The 22,046-nt window shown below is 45.7% G+C and overlaps 1 protein-coding gene across 20 annotated transcripts in view; it reads right to left on the bottom strand.

Annotated features, from left to right (window-relative positions):
- LOC119433405 (single-stranded DNA-binding protein 3-like) overlaps positions 1-22,046 on the bottom strand; it is a 121,770-nt gene that overhangs the window by 37,296 nt on the left and 62,428 nt on the right. For 9 of the 20 annotated variants that reach the window (XM_049658900.1, XM_049658904.1, XM_049658903.1 and 6 more), the window contains 7 exons: positions 21,545-21,587; positions 20,218-20,256; positions 19,525-19,588; positions 15,007-15,066; positions 11,717-11,787; positions 9,835-9,928; positions 8,127-8,236 (listed from right to left, as the gene is read on the bottom strand). In XM_049658900.1, coding sequence (XP_049514857.1) covers positions 8,127-8,236; positions 9,835-9,928; positions 11,717-11,787; positions 15,007-15,066; positions 19,525-19,588; positions 20,218-20,256; positions 21,545-21,587 — 481 coding nt within the window. Of the gene's footprint in view, positions 1-4,792; positions 4,854-8,126; positions 8,237-9,834; positions 9,929-11,716; positions 11,788-15,006; positions 15,067-19,524; positions 19,589-20,217; positions 20,257-21,544; positions 21,588-22,046 lie in introns of all 20 variants that reach the window. The other 11 variants (XM_049658909.1, XM_049658908.1, XM_049658910.1 and 8 more) reach the window with 4 other exon arrangements.

The raw sequence follows: 22,046 nt of genomic DNA, 5'->3' as shown, positions 1-22,046 counted from the left end.
GCAACGCGAGAGCTGCACAGTGAAGTGTTCCCACTAACAGTGAACTGCATTGTACAATGAAATCAGACCAGATAACAAACGGCACGGATTTGCCAAACTGCACGGTTATCTTAACATTACCATAGAATCGAAGAATTAATGTTCACTGCTGTGCAGGGCCACGACATATAGTTGATACAAAAGTCTTGTTTATTTTTTGACATAGTGTGCCTATTAAATCACATGCCAATGTACTGTACCTTGCTTTTGCTGACTATGTGGATATTAGAAAGGCATGGCCCATGATCGTCATGCTGTGTCGTTCCTTCACATCGTTACACATGTTTTCCATAATTACAGGGTTTTGCGCAGCTGATGAGATTATGCAATATCCGGGGCTCTGCTGGAACATGTCAGTCACCTAAACTTCAACGAATACGCAATTACCTGCGACAGCTAAGGTCGCAGCCTGTCCACTACTCGTCCCTGTATGCAGCCGTTGGCAGCAACCTCCTCCAACATGTTCAGCAAAGATCAGACACGGCACACACAGCTGATGCAACAAGGTGGTGCTATGTGCGGCAGCACCAAAGTAACCCGGCACACACGCCAGTGAAGGAGGTGTGTGGAAGTGTACGTGTGTGTCGGAAAGTGAGAGAAAACGCATGCATCTGTGACCGAGTTGCAGTACACGCCAACCAGTGCCAATGCTCTTATAGACCCAGTTTCACAGATGACCCAGCTGGTTGAGAGAGGAAGGGTACCTAATTGGGCGCAACAAAAGCAAGTCAAGCGATCCACACGGCGCAACATAAGACAGTGCACAGCAAAGCTGCAGCCTTGCACCAAATGTTGGACAAAACTGAAAAAAATATATATATATATAGTAGAATGAAAGAAGAAAAAGCAAGTGCTTTTGGCCTTGCCAATGTGAACAGGAGGACTTGAATCAATGTTTGCGCCAGCTCTAGCACACTGCTGCACTTTCAGTGCACACTCAGTCAAGGCACATCAAGGCAGATGAGAACCTTTCCACATGCAACTGCTGCCCGCAGAGTTTTGGTGGAAATATAATGGATTATATCCGCAACAACGTATTTACTCAAATCTAGGCCAACCACCAAAATTTGGAAAATCGGACGGGGAGATTCCTAGAGTGGAAGCTAAACAAAAAAAAAGCCATTCGATTGCGAAACGCACATGCAGTTTATTATTACTGTTTTCGATGCTCACCCACAAGCATGTGCAACATTTAACATTTACTTGTTGTCTTCACTGGCATCACTCGGTTTTTTGTACCTCATTTCTTCTCGCAGTGCACCGTCCTCACTTCCATCTAGCGTGCTTGAGATGCAGCAAGGGTGGCTGAACGGGCATGTTGGTAATGTCGCATCTTTGGTTAGCCCCACAGCACTCTACATGGGAAGCAGAAGAAGTGACATTAAAGAGCACTCTTTCCTGTCACTTCTCCTACTTCCCATGTAGATTGTCTCGTTGCTAACCAGAGATGCTGCCCTTTCGGAAAGGTCAGATATGAGCACGGCCAGAATTTCAACCCATGCCGCTACGATCCAGTTCACTGACTGACTATACGGAGTAGACAGACGTCTGAACTTGTTCCGAGCAGTGCTCCGAACGTTTCCAACCTCTCCTGCCTTCGCCTCTGAGATCTCGTAGTTGTGGACATTCCGAACGAATTGTCAAACACAGTAAATCTACAGTGTTTCTTGCCGATAACAGTGTGTAACGTACATGTGCTTATAATGATTATCTGATATAACGGGGGTAATTCTTGTGTTAGATGTGACCTCATTATAAGCGAGGTTTGACTGTATCGAACACGGAGATGGTGAGGAAATGTCATGAAACCTACTGTAGTGGATATCCGAGGAGGGCGAACCGAGAATTTTTAACATCAGCACTTCAAACGAGCGCGCAAATCTCACTAAGAACGAACTATGTGCAGATATTTCAAAGCAGAACACAGAATCAAATCGTAACAGTTTTGAAAAGGCGCCAGAAGTGGTGGAAGAACCTTCACTGCCCCAAATGGAAACAAAGAAGAATAGCACAATCAAGATTCTTAACGCAGTCATGTATATCTCTGCTGCACAGTGCAAAAGCGTAAGGCAGCTTCACAAAAGTTTACCTACTTCACTTCCCAAGCTTGCGAAGCTTACATAACAAGCTTTGATTGCCTCTGCTGATCGGCATTTGACTCATGTTGAGCACAGAGCTGTTTATTCTTTGCTCCTTTTTATACGAATTAGGCAATAAAAGGTTTTCGTATTTCCATAAAATTTTTACAGTTTACAGATAACCAGAGCCGTGAACGGCCGTAGCAAAGCTGGTTGCAACACTTTGTGATGCCTTGTTTCACTACAATGTGTGTGAAAATTTTTTGTGTCTCGCAAATATTCATGCTGAAAGAAAATCATATAGACTGCATATTAATGATTATGTTGCTACCAACGTCTTAAACCAGCAGTTAAGTAGAATATGGTAAATCACCGCAGTGTTAGCTTTGTGTGCTCTCTGGTTAACTCTGCATCAAAAGATGTTGCCACCGTACACCTCTCCCTGCAACAAGACATTCCGTAAACGCCAATATGCAATTTTATAATAGCATTTGTTGCCTTATGTATGTTAAACGCAGGCAAAGCACCTTTGCAGGACATTACGGTGCACGTCTCTTCAATGTACGGTAAGACAAAACATTAGGAAGATGTTAGAAGACAGGGTGCCGTCTGGTGCCTCGTGCCAAATGTATCCAAGCCTAGACAATTCATTAGCAACCATCCTGTCGTATATATGCAGACGTGTCTTGTTAGGTCCACGGACGCCAGACTCGCCGAACAATCTTGGAAATTGGACATGCGTTTCAGGTAAGTTCAGAGGAAGTGAAAGCTCACTTCAATAGTTATTGGCGATCAACAAGAGCGATCAAAGTAGCCGTCACGCGAATTCAGACAGAAGCAGGAGCCATGGTCGCCACCATGTACGACAACGCTATTTATTCTGAGCCAGCCATGAAAGACGGACGCTTGAGCCATTCCTGATGATAGTTTCTGCGTACAGGCGACGGACGGACGAATCGGCTAGCCATATACAGCTTCGCTGTAAAACATGCATGGACTCATCTTGCGACGTATTCTCCGATCACTTGGGCGATACTATCGCCTTCGCGTGACGTAGTGCTCCACCAGCCAATCAGCGCTGAAAATCTGAATTAACGATGCTTTACTGTAGCAATCTATACTGCGTCCTGCTGCAATAGCTCAACATTCACTGCAAGATGCAAATAGCACTGCGGTTTTACACAGGTTGCAAATATCCTTGGTTACTAAAGAGGGTCCCCTTTCGTAGGACCTTGGAAACTTCATTTTTTGCCACTACAGGCGAAAAGCGCTCATTTTTGTCTCTAGTAGCCCCAGTTACATTATTTCATCACTCCAAACAGCTTCGTACTGTTGCTGGCCATTTCAGTGGCTGGTGGCCGAAACAGCTCCCACGCTTGCTGCCATTGGTAATGGCGAAACAGGACAATGGTTGGATATGATTAGTATGGTCACTCGCATTGTCTGCAGTTGGCAAACAGCATTCATTTCAGCACGACGGGCACGGCCCATTCATGGTTTCGTTTCCCCCTTCCATTGCAATGTCCAATGAGTATGATGATAGGTCTCTGCTGCTTTGCACTGTTTAAAAACTTAAACTAAGACTATGGGAGACTATGAGCACAAAATAAAATATAAAGTTTTGATACCCGAATATAATATGAGGAAGATATTATTGCATGCCAACTTTCAGAAAAGAGCCTGTGCATTATATGCGGACCTTTACAGTAGTGAAGGCCTTCTACATAAAAAAAAAAAAAAAAAAAGTTGTTAGCCATCATTTAATAACCTTACTAAACAGTGAACCGTTTCTCTAAAGGTTGTTTCCCATATCACTTTGATAACAGTCTCTGGCTTAGTATGGGCGTATGTATAGTGGATTTTTTGTTTAGTGATGGCTGTTAAAAAGTGATTTTCCTGGTGATGGCTGTTAAAAAGTAATTTTCCTCCAGACTAACCACTGGTTTGAAGCCAGAACCTGTCTAGTCATCTGTTCACTTTGACGTCTATCTAGCCTTCTACCGTAGAAACTGAAGCACGTCGATAAGCCCTTTGCGTATGATTCCGGAAATTACCGATGCATGCTCTACACATAACCTGTCCTTGGGACCACTGCACAGCAAGGGAGAGTTTACTTGAAGTGACACTGCTACAAGTGGATAGACTGCATTAGAATGTTGACAGAGGCAGGACAGCTGCTGTCCCAACTTTTCCAAATACCATACAAAGGCGTGTAAAGGTTGAACTTCTCAGTTTTCACCTAAGTTTCCATATTGTGCACTTCCACTGCCACGGTACAGCTACACTTTCTGCCTTGAACGAGACAAGGCGGTAAGACCATCCACAGCAGGACATGTCTCTCTACACCCCGGCCACACCACCTCAAAGCGAAACGCCGCCTACACCACAAGGAAGCATGCCCCAGTTACAACCACCTACAAGGTGTTCATCTCAAAAGCGAGCGCTGCCATGCCTCCCATAGTATGCTAGCCAAGCCCCCTCCACCACTACCAACACACCACCGCCACCAGTGAGTTGTCCACCGAGGTGTTCAGGCAGACAAGTCATCGACACGCCGGCACAGCCCTCGAGCAGAGAAGAAAGGGTGCGGCAGGAAGCAGCAGCGGCCAGGTGCACAGAGCGGCAGGCACACACACACACACCAGTGAGTGAGAGAGAGAGATGGTTATTCTTACGCAGCAGCGTTCAGCATCGGCAGCTCGCCTGAACCTGACTATCAATCCACTGGTGAAACACCTACAAGCGACACACAACCACCACAACAACAAGATCAGCACAGACCTTTCCCATAAGCACCCCCTCCCCCAATGACCCCCTCAACCCCCCACCCCAATATTGCAAGCCCGCACACCAAGCCACAGAGTGCATGCGTTTCCTCAAAACTTTATACCGTTTCCTTCACTCGTATCAGTAAATGCAGGTAATTTCTTACTTAGAACGAGTATGTGTGTTTGCAGATTGACATAATGCTTGACATGAACCTAGACGGGCACTGAACAATGGACAAACAGGACAACACAGGAGGCACCACTACCAGCTGAAGTCGCACCCGTGGTGCCATATTTGTTCCTTGTGCACTGTTCGTACAACCTGTGCTCGACGTGTCCATTGTTAACACCAACAATGACTAGCCCAACTTCACGCAGTCTTCAACGCCGTGCTTACACCCCTACATGTCAGTCAGTTTTACTGCTCACAAGCTTTCAGCACTACACTCTGAAATCTCTTTCTACGTATACAACACTACAATACTATCCTGTACAAATTACTACTGCTACTGTACTAAGTGTACTACAAATCTCACATGCCCTCTATTGAGCCTAAGTACTTTTGGGAAGCATGGCAGGCCAATCCCTCTCTCCTTACTAAAGAAAGGCTGCCTAGTGTGCTCCGACATTTATTCTGTTGCAGTTTTACTCAGGTTCCCAGAGCATGGTTCAAGTCTGGACCATGCAACCCACAGATGGAAGCAATTCATGTCTGTGTGCCTAGCCAAAACACAGTGACAACAGAAACGTGAGACCCGCTTGAATGGTGTGAGAGAGATGTGCAATTTTATGACCTTCATTTTCCAATTCGCCAACAGTCCAAGCATGAGTAGAAAGAAGGTTCACTATAAACTAGAACAGTTAATGGCACTCGTCGTTTTCTTTTTTGTAATTATGAACGATTAACGCGCACTGTCTACTCTGGCTCTCTTCCACACAAGATCAATGACCCATTCTACAGGGGGACTGCCATTCACAGCCTACAGAAGCAGACTTAGTAAATGACCACATGGTTAGCATCAAATAAAATGCATAAATTTAGGGTTAACTATTAGGCATACTTTCATTTCCACCCGACTCCCCCTTTATTGTGATATTGGCATTATTTTGTCTCTTATGCTTAGATCATGGTTCATACCACTTTTGGAGACCAGCAGCATGACATTGCACTCTAAAAAAATTATGTGTAACAGGTTGTTTTCAAAGTTTCTCTGTTGCACTTCACTGTGCGAGTGGAGTATGCTGCTAACCACATTTAACCACCCACAGCTGCATTAAGCAGGAGACACGTGGTACAATGTGTTGGTACAACCTGCTGTACCAACAAAAGCGTCTAAGTATCTGACCGGTTTCATCAGGTTTCAACAGGCTCCAACAGACTACAACAAGTTCTGAAAGTTGTAGCAGCCATCATTCAACACTGTTTTGGATCTGTCGGACAATGTGCAACAGATCTGAAAGATGAACGCTACAACTTGCGGAACATGTTGTAAGCTGCAGCAACAGGTTACAAACACAGATTGCAAACAAAACAGGCAGGCAATGCTCGCAAACATGACAATAAAATGAACCCACTTTAAAATGCTACCTCTGTGGTGAAATACGAGTGGAAACCAGAAGCAGTTTAGCCATAACAGTCAAACACACCTGGTGCGCCTATATGTGTAACACTCAGTAATTGGTGCTTTAGATAGTATTTTGCCAAACTGACTAATCTAGTATATATTCTACTCAATGGTAGCTATTTCATGGACACATGAGCACGAAGCACGGTTTGATTTTGGATGTAGTACAGGCTTGCCACGAGCACTGCGCCATTTCCATGCACAAACCCATGCAGTGAACCCCACTGGAGAGCAATCTCATGGCAAAAGCTGAGAAAGCCGAAGACTGTGCTTTGCTTACTGGTAGTCACTGCTCAGGATTAAAATCACCTTAACACAAAAGCCCCATGGCATGTAGTTCCGTGTCACTACTTACTTTATATACTGTACCTACGTCTGCCCAAGCCACGGCGGTCGCATTTCGATGGGGGCCAAATGCAGAAAACACCCGTGTGCTTAGATTTAGGTGCACGTTAAAGAACCCCTGGTGGTCCAAATTAATCCGGAGACTACGGCGTGCCTCATAATCAGATGCTGGTTTTGGCACGTAGAACCCCATATTTTTTTTTTTTACGTCTGCCCAAGTTTCATCTAGGGGCCACTTCCGATTGCCGAGAACAGCATGAGCATCAGATCCATTGGCACAGTCGCCCTCTTCCATCAGGCACCCACACACCGCATTTTCAGGCAGACAATTTGCTACTAAGTACAGCCCGCAGCCCCCGCTGGGGGAAAAATAGAAAAGCATGCGCAATTTGCACGAATAGCCACGTGACCTGGTACATCGCATTTTCTATTGCTGCGACTTCAGCATACTGTGTAGTGTGTGGTAGCACTTACACAATGTGGTGTGTTGTGCTTCCGCTGCCCCGCTTATGTCTTTTCCGCGTATCCCACAAAACAAAGGTTCTAAATGGAGACCTCAGCTTGGCGTGCCGTGCGAGCCTGCCTTTGAACATTTCCCACGTCCGTTTGAGAAGGCTCAGGCTGCATCTTCATGGCTCGTCACGCGACGAGACTTTCAGTCATGCGCACTAAAGGCCAATTGCAGCAAAATTTCTGACCGTGTAAAAAAAGCCTAGTTTCAGGTAATGTAGATATAGAGCAGGCTCTTAGTAAAATTTCACATTTAAGATATAAGTGGATGCGTCATCGAAAGCTTGTAAAAGTAGAACTTTTTCAAAACCGAAACGGAAGAAATGCTGCCATTACTTCTCACCAGAAATGACACAATACGCAGAATGTTGAGGACCTGCTTGTCTCCTTGGCACGACCTCCCTCCGAGAAAAACATCTCAAAAGCAATGCGCAGGAATTTGTGTCTTCCGTGCTAGCCACCAGGTGGACACACCGTCAGCCTATACTTAAAGGCTGTGACAATTATGAGACGATTGCCTGCCCCGCAACTTTGCAAAGATCGCTTCGAAAGCGTGCGCTGCTCACTCATAACCGATTTAGCCAAAGTGAAATTTCATTGCAGTAGGCCTTCATAAGCTTGTGCCTTCCTCCCACGTCTTACACTGTCTGCGTCGGTCAGAACTTGCGTAGCAGTAGCTGCTGCGCAGAGAGGCACAGCTACGCGACACTGAGGCACACTGCACACAACGCGAAAATGTACCACTGCACTGTGTCACTCACATTTTCCTGTCCGTATCCGGGAATCCCATAATCGCCCATGGGAGGCCCGTCCTCCCGCGGCGTGCCGGGCCCATTGGCCGGCGAGTTCTTCATGCCATCCAGGCCATCACCTGCATCAGGCACACAATACAGAGCTGCTGTTGCACGGGTGCGTTCACACCAAATGTTGCGCAAGTGAGAGACGGGTAAAAGCAGCTCTTCTAGATCAACCTGTCGCTCAACCCTGCTTTCACATCACGGAGGGAGGTAGTATTGTCACGTTGTCACACTAAAAAAAATGAAAGATCGCCTGAAGGTGGGTGAACTTGCGCTCAAAGACGAGCAGCACTGAAATCATAAGTGGTTAGCGCAGTCGTAGGATGCCGAATCGGAACGCGTGGGTCAAGTTCGTCTGCTATTGATAGTAGTGTACTTGTACATTCAAGAGTAATATCACTGGTGCTCATGCGCATTCTAGAAATGTACATTACTATTTGTGTTGCGGGTGCAATCTGATTAGACGAAGCTTTTTCGCTGTGGAATAGGAGACAACATCGCCAATTTCGAACACAGTAGGTGAACCTTTTGCGGAGCGATATTCCGGTCAAAAACGAACACTGGTAAAAAGTAAGACACACTCGTGTCAGTATTATGTTGGATGCCACATTTGTGTGCAGGAGTTGTCTTGTTTCACATACAATAAATCACACCTACACAGCTGCAGTGATAAGAGACCAAGAAACTGAGCTGTCTGCGAAACTACCTGTCATTGCTAGGGTGAAACGCGGCATGCACTGTTGTTTGCCAGAACACTGACGGACAATGCTACAATGTTGTTATTAAGAATGTCTACATCTTGAGCTCGCGTCGCCACAGATCACAAATGCTACTAAGCTTGATTGATACAAAGGACATGGTCGTGATTGAATCAGTCGGGCGACATGTGACGCACATCCGACCACTTGGCAGCTAGCATTCAGCATGGTAATGGCACAAACATGTTGAAACAATGTGCTCTTTCACTTGTGGCCATTAGGCTAACATCATGGGCCACATGCCTTTGTTTATTTAATTATTTATTTATTTTACCCTCAAGTTCACAGAGCTTTACAGAGGGGAGTGGGGTACATAAATAACAAACAAAATATGAAATGTAATAACATGTACAATACATCTACAATACATAGGAGGAGGAGGCAATGTTAGGTTAACACAACGGAAATTTAGAATAAAGGTACAATGCGAAGCACGACCAACTTAAACTGAAGATGTGTGTCGCCAGACTAAGATAGACAAATTATAAGTTGCAAACAAATTTTTCAGACATGGAGGTGAATAACTAGACCATGTAAGAATTTCTTCAGCGATTCTGAATGAAACAATCTGAAGCAAAATAAAAAAAAGTAAATTGCACTGTTTTCTTACAACTCCAGCACTACAGAAAACTATTTTCAGACTTCTGATCACTTGTGCCACGGCAAAATAATATCTGCTTCATGACAGTAGGCACGTTATGCACAAATTCCAAGAAAAGCAGTTGGTATGCCACCCTTTCACTATATCTGGACTTACTGTGAAAAGACACGAAAAGCAAGGATAACAAGAACTGGCTGCAATGACCCACTTCTGTGGATGAAGCAGCTTTCAACACTGGTGAACCGTTCCAAGTTTTGCAGCAGTTGCACTACATGAACTGGTCCCGCAATTTAGTGCGATCCGCTGTGCTCACCTCCAGAGGACATGCCATTCATGACGGGTGGGCCCATGTCAGGCCCCATTGACCCCATGGGGCCTTCCGGTCCCCCGGGTCCCATCTGGAACTGCTGAAGAAAAGAGGGACGGACGGGAGCCATGAGGAACACTTTCGAGCTCCTCTTACATTCAAATGCACAGCGTCGCAAAGACAGGACATCGACATTACACACAAGACAGCCCAAGGGAGGTGCTGACGTGTACACTTTCGTAGCTGGCAGGCAACGCGCGGAACCAATTCAAGTAGTGCGGTCCTAGATATTTGTCGCTCCGTGCGTTTGGCAGTACAGTTGTTTTTTTATATGCAACGCTTTCTACACGGGCCGTATTCTGAAACGTTCCACTTCGGTGATATTTCGCTTTTCGCTTTCAGGCGCGCACTGATTGGCTGGTTGAGCAAAATTGAATGACGTCGGGCTCAACCAGCCAATCAGCTCATCCAATTTTGCTAAAACAGACAATCAGCGCGCACCTGAAAGCGAAAATCGAAATATCGCCGAAGTGGAACGTTTCAGAATACGGCCCCAAAACACTTAATGTATTACAACTACAACTTGTGGCACAAGGACAGCGTACTATTTGCACATTTTTCGTGCTTCCGGTACGCAAGATACTGTATTTACTCGCATAACGATTGGACTTTTTTTCCCGAAAAATTTGCACAATGTTGGAGGGTGTATTCATTATGCGGGGTGAAATTGAGCGATTTCTTTCCATGGCCACCTCTAAAAACTAGGGGAAACACGGTATGAATCGGTGTCCGATACAGTGTCCAACGCACTGGAACGGCAGCTGAGGCGTTTTGCCACATTGTAGCACTGGATGGGATTTCTGGCGTGCACAGCTGTTCGGTCCCATGCTATGGCAAGGCAAAATGCCTCGGTTATGCTGCGTTGGACGCCATATCGGGCGCCGAATCGTACCACGTGTCTCCTACTTTTGTCGCACATCATGCGTTTGATCCGGCACTACAGCATGGCCAAACGACTAGGATCCAGTTGCGGTTCCGGCGCTAGACACTGCATCGGATGCCGAATTGTACCGTGTGGCTCCTACTTCACGGCAGCAAGTTCGGGGTGCGATAAGTATGCGAGGAGAAGAAAAAGACACTTTCTGACTGAAAACGCGCATGTGCCTTGGACATCAGTGCAAGCGCTGCGCTCTGGCTGCAGAAATGTGTCCCTCAGCTTGTTCGTATGTAAATAGGTTCATATTCTTGGCATCTTCAATACAGTGATTATGTCATACTTCACAACATAAAGGTATGAGACAGTGTCAATCAAATCGCACAAAGCACATCTCTATCGCTTTGATATACACATTATCACATTGCAACAGGACATAACCCTTCCAAGTTTCGGCAATTACTAACAAGCAATTTTGGTCTTGCTGCTTACAGTATTTTGATATATTTACTTTGCATCTTTTCCTAGCCTTGTTTGTAATGGTTGTAGTTGTAATTTTTGTGGTTGTATTTCACTGCCATTGTACAAATTGTAACCGGTTAAAGCGCTGTATCATTTTTTATTAGTTCACGTCGCATGGCCATGTTTCTGGCTTTCTCTTATATGCACCCCTCTTTATTTAATAGCCCAGCAGGGGCCTTTAAAAGGAAGCAAATAATGATGACATGCAACCAACAGTTTTTTTTTTTTTTTCGTGGCAAATGCGAGCGGTGAGAAAAGCCTCTCGAACTTTTGTAGTGTTGCCTACTACGTATGAAACAAAGTACAGTGCTGGGTAGCCATCTCAGTTAAACCTCCATGCTTCGCCTTTATCACTTTCTGTCTATACACACCGCAGCTACTGCAACCCTGCAGAGACACACGGAAGAGTAAGTGGGCCATGCAAAAACTTACGCCGGGCATTCCGCCGCCTGGAACGGGCTTCATCATGGCGTACATTCCATCACCTCCTGAATTTGAAGAATCTGCGCACACACACATACCAGGAAGAGGTCACACAACGAACAGCAGTGCACGACACCACAGCAATCGGCACACTCATTTGGGTTACGAAGCTGGATTCACGCGAGGCTGTGCAGTTCATTTTTTTCGTAATACGTCAAAGGTCCCAAGGACGGGGAGACATTACACGAAGGATGGACGTGGCCGTCGCATGGCCCCTACATCCCCACAATGCGGTCGATGCCTTATCTCCGCATCCTGTGGTCTCCCATGGATGCAACGAAAAAAGCGAACATGGTGGCGGCGGTGTGTGGCGAGCGATTCTGAACCAGAAAAGCAATTACGAAGGTCCCTGCTGTGATTGCATGCTGCTGCAAGATCACATAGCGAGATAAGGAAGAGCGTGTGCAGCACAAACTATTTAGGCTGCCACTTGCAAAATGCAAAGTTACAAGCAATGATGGAAGAAGACTGAAATGTAGACGGCGCATAGGACCTGGCTAAAATCGTAAAAATGAGGAGAACCGCTAAACAACACACAGACCACCTGTTGTAAAGTAACATGTAACACCCAAGCTACCGACATCACACAGTAGTAGCTGCAAACATTACTCTCAATGTGCCAGCCAGTGTTCTTTCTTTCGATATTCATACTTTCTTTCGATATTCATACCCCTATATCCTTCAGGTAGAAATTACGCAGCACAGAGGGATGATCTGCCACAGCTTTCCTCACGTGCAAGTGGAAGGCGTCCACAGGAATGCGCAGATAAATTGTTGCATGATCACTACGTCTGCAGACCAGTCAGATTTTTATCTTGTACTTTGCGTGAATCCAGCTTCAGTTATTCAGTTGGCTAGACACCACATATGGTCAAGGGTTCGACTAGAATCCGTATGGTCAAGTAACATGGTGAAGACAAAGTTTAGGTCACTGACTAAGTCAAAGATGAAAGTAGAGATGCTTCGGAGCGCATTCTGGCTCCTTCGTCACACTGTGACCATACAAGTTTTCTTAGTCACAGTAAGACAGTACGGCACCGAAACCACATTTCATCTTTGACTTGGCCAGCGAGTGCAACTTTCATCATGAATCTCCTCCAAGTGGCAACACTTGACCAAACTGCCCTGGTTTTAATTACATGGCTACAAGATGCATTGCAATGCCTATCGGGCAAAAAAAGAAAAGAAAAAGTTGTAGTTTGAATTACTTAAAACCCTGAACTGAGTGACAAATTATCACATTCTGCTTGCAGATTGGCTACCTGCACTTAATGTTAACATAACCTCACTCACTGGAGTCATTCCTTGTTGGCAAAGGTGCAATGCCAACTGCTCCTTAGCGAAATATCTACAAATCTAAACATTCATAACACTATGTTAGTCCCTTCGATGGGTGTTACAATCAGCTTTGCTGGAGAAATGGCATTACAACCCAACCCTGCCGTATTATATCCGTGCACTAGGATAAAGAACACGTCAGTGTGTCGCTGATAGCCCCTTGTATAGTTGTAATTCCAGCGTGCTCTGGCCGAAATTGAAAACCAAACACAAGTGGTGCGGTTTTGGTCTGATGACAACCCCTTTGCACTGACATTTCACTTGGTCGTGTTCTCCTAAGTTTCGTTCAAAAAGCTTCTGCAAACCGAATCTGAAAAATACAGCTCTAGATCACTTTTACAGAAGCCAGACATTTAGCAAATGAGAAAGTAATTTAAACGTGAAAGACTGTTGGTAGTGCTGCCCAATTAGCTTCTTCGTTGGGACTCTGTGTCAATGCTTGGCTGAGGGCATCTAATTGCTGCAGCATTTATTTGCAAAATGAGAGCACCTCCCTTGCTTCTGGCAAGGTGCCTTCTGCAAGAGACCTCGTCAAATTTATTACGAGCTACCCCAGTGTCAAGCTTGTTTAAAAGCAAGTTGAAAGAACTACACATACCTAACCTACTTCACTGTTTGCCTTCAGTGTCCCCTTCAGTGTGTACACTACTGACAAATGTGCGCGCACGTGCATGCACGCACACACACACACACACACACAAACACACACACAGACAGAAAGGCATAGAAGAGTAGACAAAGAGTAATCGCAACTATGTTTCAAAGCTGGGACTATTGGCAAACTGCTGTCATGCCACACCTCTCGTGCAAATGAAAGAAAAAAAAAAAAAAAGAAAAAGAAACGGTTGCTCACCTGACAGTATTGCGAACACTACAGAAGAACCCTCGCTTTACCTGGCAGCTCCACAACACATAATCTCCACTTAGGTACATTAAACGTAGACATAGGTCCTTACTGAATTTATACGATTTCAATGGCAAACAAATTTGACATACCCAGTAAGGAGCAGACCTAACTAAACCTCAATGACCTTAGCTTTGTAACTACCGATGAAATAAATGTAGCCCATTGGGGTAACTCTGGGGCTTATATCTCAACTCAATGTTGGCTACAAAGCAACACCTATCGGGGTGCTGTTTCACTGTGGTATCCTCACTTCGGCTGTTGCTGATAATTGAAGCAGTCGGTTTGTTGCATACCTCAGTGGAGTCATGATTGAACTATCCACACTAGTTAATGCCAGTTATGACATCTGCCCTCTTCTGTTTAATATCTATAGAAAACATTTCTCAGAGCTCAGAAGAATAAACTTCACAATCAATTAACTTGCACTCCACAACGAGACAAGGAACGACCCACTCATACATACAGCCCTGACTTTCGACTGGACCTTCTCAAATACCGCCCCTTTATACAACAATGACCAGGCTTTATCACCCGTTACAGTGTGTGTAAAGACACTTGATTTCTTTTCCGAAGATATGCACACTGAAGGGGAGGATTATCAGGTATAAGAGTTATAAGATATAAGAAAACTTTACCATTGTTGTATAAACGGCCAATATTCGAATAAAAAATTCAGTCGAAAGTCAGTGCTGTATGTACGTGCGTGTCTCTCTCTCTGTTCTGTTGCGATGTGCCACAAGCTATTGACTAGAGCTGACCTGGCTTAAAACAACGCTCCTGACACAACAATTCAGCACACTTGCAGCCAGGCTACTCTGCAAATGAGGTTCTGCTGCGTAAAGGCAACGGGCAAAACACAGACCTATGGGCGGCGCAAACAAGGCGCCGACTCGGGCGCCTTGTTGCAAAGAGAGGAGGGGAAAGGGCCAAACGCAACAAAAGCGTGCAGGAGAGTCAGGCGGAGAGCAGCGGCAGGGTCAAAGGTCATCATCACCTCGTCTAGCGTTGGGGGCACTCATTCGATGGCTGGCGGGGGAGAAGGGGCCAGGGGTACCTACAAACACACGCCACGGGGGACAACACATGTAGGGGGAGGGGGGGCAGCGTAGCAACAGCACACTGACAACAACGAATGGGGGTGGGTGGTGGTGGTGGTGGGAAGGTCACCGGGTGGCTCTGCCCGCCATCGCGCAGCCTCGGACAGAGGCAAAACGGTTTGCCAATGGCAGACGCCATAATTAAGCCGGAACAAAAGACGTGGGGCGACAAATAGCTTCGATTTCAACCGCCCATATATATTCAGGCCGGTATTATGCAACGAGTCCTTTAGCTCAATTCCATTCCTTTCATATCGCCCACCGCTTGTAAACAGCACCATCGGGACCACTAATAGGGCCCTGCTGGCTTCCCGTTCCTTTGCATGCATGCGTCGCCTGCTTCGAATAAAAGCATTTGTTAATCAGCGACCCGCTGTCTTTTTTCCTGTGTGCTTTGTCACACGTTCAAGGCTTTACGCTACAGGGGTCAATGAACCAACAAGTTCAGAAGCACGTTTGCCTGTGCCACCTCTGCATACCACACATACTTAGTCACAAGCTCGACGCATGCTTGAGCTATTCTCGCCAAGCAAGTGGCAAAAACAGGTGACACGTGCATTCTGCACATTCAGCAACATTTCTATGAGTGCCTGTAAAGCGCTGCGCTTGCCTCGAGGCCAAATAAGACAGTGTCTCGTTCCCCAGAGCGTCACACTTCTCGGGGAACTGCAGCAGGCGGTTCATAATATTTGTGCTTACGCTTGGCGCACAGTTATACCACCCGGTGACCTCCCAGAAAGAAATAAAACAAAATAAAAAAGTTGTTGGTGAAACAAAAAAGTGACACCAAGCTACAAAGCGGGCAAGCACCTTGCTAAAACTATATACACAACAGCACACACGAACATGCTGCCAGACGAGTCTCAACGTGAGTTCACTTGACATGTGAGCACAACGATTCTGAACACGGTAGCACCACGTTAATAGCAACCCAGTCGAGGCTGATAACCCGAGTTTCCAGACCTTTACCTCAACTGACAAAGAAGCGAAAATAAAATGTGAAAATTTTGTCGTTACACTCGTAGCAATCGCAATGGTGCAAAATGGAACTTCACTGGTGATGATAGCCGAGCAGAAAGTTTGGCAGAAAACCATCGCATTTGTTGGGGCGCATTGGCACACAAAATGCAGAAGGTTTGGACTTTCCGGTCCACTGTCTGGGTGGAAACAGTGCCACCAAGTCTGCTGGTCCTGACTTTAACAACAGCTCTGGCAGGTCAGCTACATTGGGTGTTTTAGCCCAAAGAAGCTATGAACCCTCAATCTGGAGCATTTTTGTTTCCTAGAAGCTAGAGTTCCACGAAATCTAGCTAGAGTTCCACTAAATGTAGAGTTGCTAAAACAAGGTTCTACTGTACGAGTCACTTCGTTGACGTGCTACACCTGATAGGCCTCCTCCGTTTGGCCGCACTTTCTGCACTTGCTCGGGGCAGTGCCGTGAACCAAGTTATGAGTGTGACCAAGAATCGCAGTTATGGTGTGACCAAGCTCTGTCACCGAGTTACAGTGTGAACAAGAAGTGAAATGCCGTGACATATGGGCCACATTGTTAACTTTCACTTTGGCTAAATACTACCACTGAAGCAATTTTGGCTGCAGGGCTGGTAATTGTACAAGTTTCTTGTTATCAGCCTTCAAAAAGCACCCGAGCAGGCGACTGCCAAGTCGCAACACGTCGCCTCCAAAAGTTTCTCAGCGCGCCAAGGATGTCACCTTATCTCGGAGTACATGCCAAGGAGCCATGCATTCTGTACTTCGATACATAGGAGGCAACATTGTGGAATCTAAGCAACAAACGTAGCCAGGCAAATATCACTCCGCGCGTTTTGCAGTGCAGTTGTTTTTTATCTGCAATGTTCTTTTTCATGAAATAACTAGCACATTAACTGCGACTTGCAGACGCAAGTTTGCGTCAAATCACACATTACTTACGCATATTTATGTTTCTAATAGGCGACGTACTATGATTTGGTCGCAGGCGCAAGTGATGCACTGTGGCCACTGGTCGCAGAAGCATGTTACTCCGCTTGTCTGGTGGTGAATAAGTTCAGATCTCTCGATGCCCTTGTATATATAATATTACGTCACATTATGAAACTTAAAAGTATGAGACCTAATTTTATGTCTAATTATGTGGCGCAAACCTAGTTTCCTTCATACATGAAGCACTACTTTTTAGTCACAGACGTTAAAAGTGAGACGTGTCTCTAGCCTTTGTAGCTTGCCTGTTATGTATGAAACGGAGAGCAGTTCATGTGCCACTTCCGGCAAGAGGTAATGGCGGTATTTCTTTCAGTTTCGATATCAAAAACGGCTATTTTAGCTAGCTTTTGACAATGCTTCTGCTCGTATTCCAAGCGCCCCTATATCTGCACAATCTTGAACTAGGCTTTTTTACACAGTTCAAAATTTTGTAGCAGTTGCCCGTCAAAGGGGGGAAAAGAGAGCAACACCAAGTTGAGCTGGACTGGTAGATTACACTTCCAGGATTATACCGGTCCTATCTTGAACAAGGACATGCCGAAAAGATCACGCACGCAAGAAGAACCTGGTGGGTGGCAATGCCACTAAGAAGGTTCCGCAACCTGCTCCCCACGAGGCTGTACTAGAGTCTCATATTTTGATGAGACTAGCCAATTTTGTCATAGCAAACGAAGATTGCGTGAGGGCCAAAATATTGTTTTTAATAATTTCCTCATCTTGGTCGGTGTCTGCTTTTGTTTCCTTCATGCTCTCATCTGACAAGGGCAGCTAAATACAGACTACCAGCAGAGCGGGGAATAATTTGATCACGCTGCACCGATGCGTCACATCATGCTTTCCTCTGCCCCGGTGCACTGGCCTTAAGAGAGGCGTGAACATGTACCATGTTTATGTACAAAAGTGTAGCCAAACAGAAGAAGCCCAAAGGTCAGATCCCCAATTGTTACACTATTCCTTCGTAAACTGTACATGCTTCAAGTTGCTGCTACATGTGCTCACACAGAGTAAACCACGCCGAGAAACGACGACAATGCATGCGCCGAGGCAAAAAGCATCAGGGAAGAAAAAAAAAAAAAGGCAGGGGTAAAGGAAAGGGTCAAGCCTTTGTTGACTAGTCTCATGTAAGTTTTTCCCACTTCTGCGCATTATTCACGATATACAAAGCCCTGAATGCAGAATTATCGCTCAATCCTTTTTTTTTTTTTGCAAGCTTGACATGTGGCAAGCTAAGTAATTATCAGCAGGCGAACAAGGTAAGTGTCAGTACAAAGCCAATATTTCAACAAGCGGTTTGCCTTCGTCAAGATTAGAAGTGATTTCAACGCATTGCCTTGACGACAACGAAAAAGTGCCCTCGTCTAAATGTTGGCTTCAGGCTCAAACTTCACTTGCTCGCCCAATGTCAATGGCTCCTTTGCTACAGAGCCATCACAGTGCATGCTATTGCTTCCATGTTCGTAACCTAGGTACCCACTAATGCACTAATAATGTAACTGAAAATTCAATGCACGTAGGCACGTTTGAAGCAATTTAGTCAGTAGGCTACAAAGGGTTCAATAGCCCTTCCTGTCTTCTTGTTTTATTATGACCAATTATAAATTAAATCTGTCCTTTTCTTTTTGTCTTCATTAGATTCTAAGACCTGGCAGCAGTACTCAGTTCCCAGGAATGAGACAAGTGAAGCTGAAACAACTGCGCTTGTTCTCGAGCAACACATATAAATGCAAATTTTGTTTAAGCTTTTAATTTACACTCAAAACTTGCGCGTCCAGCTGAAGCTATACAACGTGAAGTACTAGAACTAACAGTGTCTATTTCACTGAAGGTTATTTATTCCAATAGTTACGAATCAGTCCCTCATCGCGTAACTTTACAGTAGCTGTTCTTGCTTCTTCATGATTTTATCGAGGCTTATTCTTTAGAAATATTTAAAGTGCTGACACGAGAAATTTCTTTTTTGCGTTAAGTGAAGGCCAAACCTTCAACCTTTGTTTTTCTTTATGAGGAACGCCGCCATACCTACCCTTATTGCTCTGGGTCACGACATCACAACAACACAGATGACGCCATGTCCAGCATTTCGAAACTAACTTTAGTATCAAGTGAAATTCTCATGAGTGCTTCCGAACCTTCGCACTTGCCAAGCATTATCCTTTCACGTGCAACAAACGTGTGGTACAGCTTCTACAAGTTCTGCTATATACGGGCCAGTAGTCCTTTAATGCTTTCGTAACATTCTCCGGAATTAGGTTTTTGTTCTTGCAACCCCGTCGCCCCCTACAATGCACTGAGATGAGACTGGGGCAGGGCTGTCAAAAGCAGAAAGCGTGCATACGGACGAGCAAAACAGATTGTGCCGGAATAGGAGGGGGGGCAATGTGTGGGAGAAAAAGGGGGCGCTCCTCGCGAGAGGCAACCAGCCGATCACGCACCTTGCGGACTTGGCATGATGGGCGTGCCGGGGCCTGGAGGTCCCGACGCCGACACTGGCGGACCCTGTTTGGAAACAGATGGACCGAGTTATGGAATCGGTCAGAATAACACAGTTTCCCTGACTGGTCTTCGATTCAGCCAGTCTATCCTACTAAAATTCCCCACAAGGAAGCTCTGGCACTGCAATCATTCCCAACTGCCGCGCTTGTGTTTTCGGAAAACACATCCAACATGTTTTCTCGGGAAAGTTTGTGCGACATTGCAAGTGTGTACAGCATGAGAGTGCTGACTAATAACTGATCAGATGACTAACAGTAGTTGTCAGTCAGTGCTCCATCCCGTATCGTTCCTTCCTGCATCTTCGTCTGCTTACGTTGCATGCACTTGCAAATGGCTTCAGACAACCATGCGGCATTATTTACTGCACCTAAAATGGAAAAAATTGTCATCCACTAGACTAGCTGGAAGCTACAAAGGACTTTTTTTTTTTTCAAGTGCGAAACTACCTCCTTTTCATATTCCATGCGTGCGTGACTTTCACACTGCCTCTGCCTTCAACAAGGGTTCCGCAAGAAGTCTTTCCAATGGACTGGAAAGGTTTGCACGCATGCCACGTTCGTGCAATGGGCACTTCTGCTTGTCGTGCAAAGGTAGCCAGCAGAGCAGAGACTGCGTCAGCCAGCCGCACTCACCCCATAGTGGCTGCCAGGTGACGCTGAAGAGTAGTTCATCTGCACAGAAAGAAAGAAACGAGAGCACCGTGTCAATACAGCCATGCATCACGGCACAGCCGAACCAATCGCCTAAAAGCAACACTACAATGACAGGGTGCATGACTGGCCTAACAGCGCAAGGAAGACAGTTAGAGAGGAGGAGATGACAGGACTAGTGCTTTTCCTGTCATCTTGTCTTAGTCTTCCTTGCACTGTTACGCCAATCATGTATTTATACAAACCCGGCCAACTTTCGGTTCTTGTAGAGCACAGGGTGTTAGAGCAGGGCGCCCATAGCCATCAAGCCACTGCTTGCCACTAAGCACCGATTTTTCTGGCACCCTGTGTATGCAAATGCTGACGTGCAACCTACCTGCACGGCTCAGAGGGCCCCTCACCAGACCTAATTGGAAAATTTTATTCATACACTGGAAGTTTTAAAGAGTCATCCAGAGAGCGTTTTACAGCAAAAGTTTGTTGAATCAGTGGCCTATTAGAGGAAGTAGGTAAAATTTAAATGCAGTGTTGCCTTTGTTGTGAGGAGGCAAGCTTCCCTGCCAATATACAACTCTCCCTTTGCCTCGACTACTGCCCACAAGCGACACTCCTTGCCATACTAGGCGGCGTTGCAGGCAATGTGCCTGACGTAGAAGCATTTATGGTGACCTTGATTCTCCGACAGGAATCAAGACTCCCTCTAGAGCAGGGGCATGGGGACTTTCATGTGAAGTTCGAGCCCTTTTCGTGCAGTGCAGCAGTTCGATACCTCGCGGACACAATTGTCACATGTGATCTACGCACCCCACTTCCTGTCTCTTCTGCAATGTCCAAACCTGGTGAAGGGCCCTTTTAAGAGAAATAACACTTGTACGAGAAGACTAAGTACAAGATCAACGCTAAAGGCCGCGCTGCATTCTCGTAAATGTATATCGACACTTTCCCGTCTCGATGCCATTCCTCTAGGCCTAGCAGCGTCAAAACACGCAACAAAACATCACTCATACTTTTGGCTCCTGCATGAGATGACACTAAGCGATGGCGACTTTGCCTTTCATTGTCACAATGCAAGCAACACAGGCGAACTCTGATTGAAGCGGGCAGCCCGGACACTGCCATGCCTAACTGGCAAACTGATCAGAGCCCGGTAAACTCCGTGCACATGCAGTCACGTAGCCGGTATCGGTACAGTAAGACACTAAACAAAACTCTCATTATATAAAAGTTCAACTACATCTGTAATCTGCCATGTTAACTCAACCGGTGCAAGTGAGGACTTGAGTGAAGACAAGCGGACGAGGGTACTCACCGATGATGCGTTAGGTTGCCAAGGTCTTCCGCCAGGGCCGGGCCTGGAAGAGACAAGTGAGCAGGCAATTGGTAACCACACTAGAACAAGCGCACGGCATCGGCTGCAACAAATAAGCTCATAGTCATTAGAGCAAAAAATACGCAGCTCCTCCTACTGAACTGCTGGTTCGTTCGTGTTCTAATTTTGCACAGGGCTAGAATTTTGTTAGTGAGTTTGGTTTAATACCACATTTTCAGACATTGCTTACCAGTTCCATCCACAACATACCTGAAGTGGATGCCAACTGCAGCAACACCACTAAAATATTTTCTATTCCACTGCAACAGAACGGTGGCAGAAGGCACTCAAATCTGTTGCAGTGGAATAAACACATATTGAGTGGCATCAGCAGGAATGGCACCCACTTTGGAGTTCTTGTAAACAAAACTGCTAAGCAATGCCCTAAAACAAGGCATTGAACTAAACTTCCTCCAAAATGCTACCTCTCTACAAAATTTGA

Source organism: Dermacentor silvarum, chromosome 11, assembly GCF_013339745.2.
Source record: "Dermacentor silvarum isolate Dsil-2018 chromosome 11, BIME_Dsil_1.4, whole genome shotgun sequence".
Lineage (NCBI taxonomy): Eukaryota > Metazoa > Arthropoda > Arachnida > Ixodida > Ixodidae > Dermacentor > Dermacentor silvarum.
Note: the sequence above shows the minus strand (reverse complement) of the source record. Positions and strands in the feature narration are given on the sequence as shown.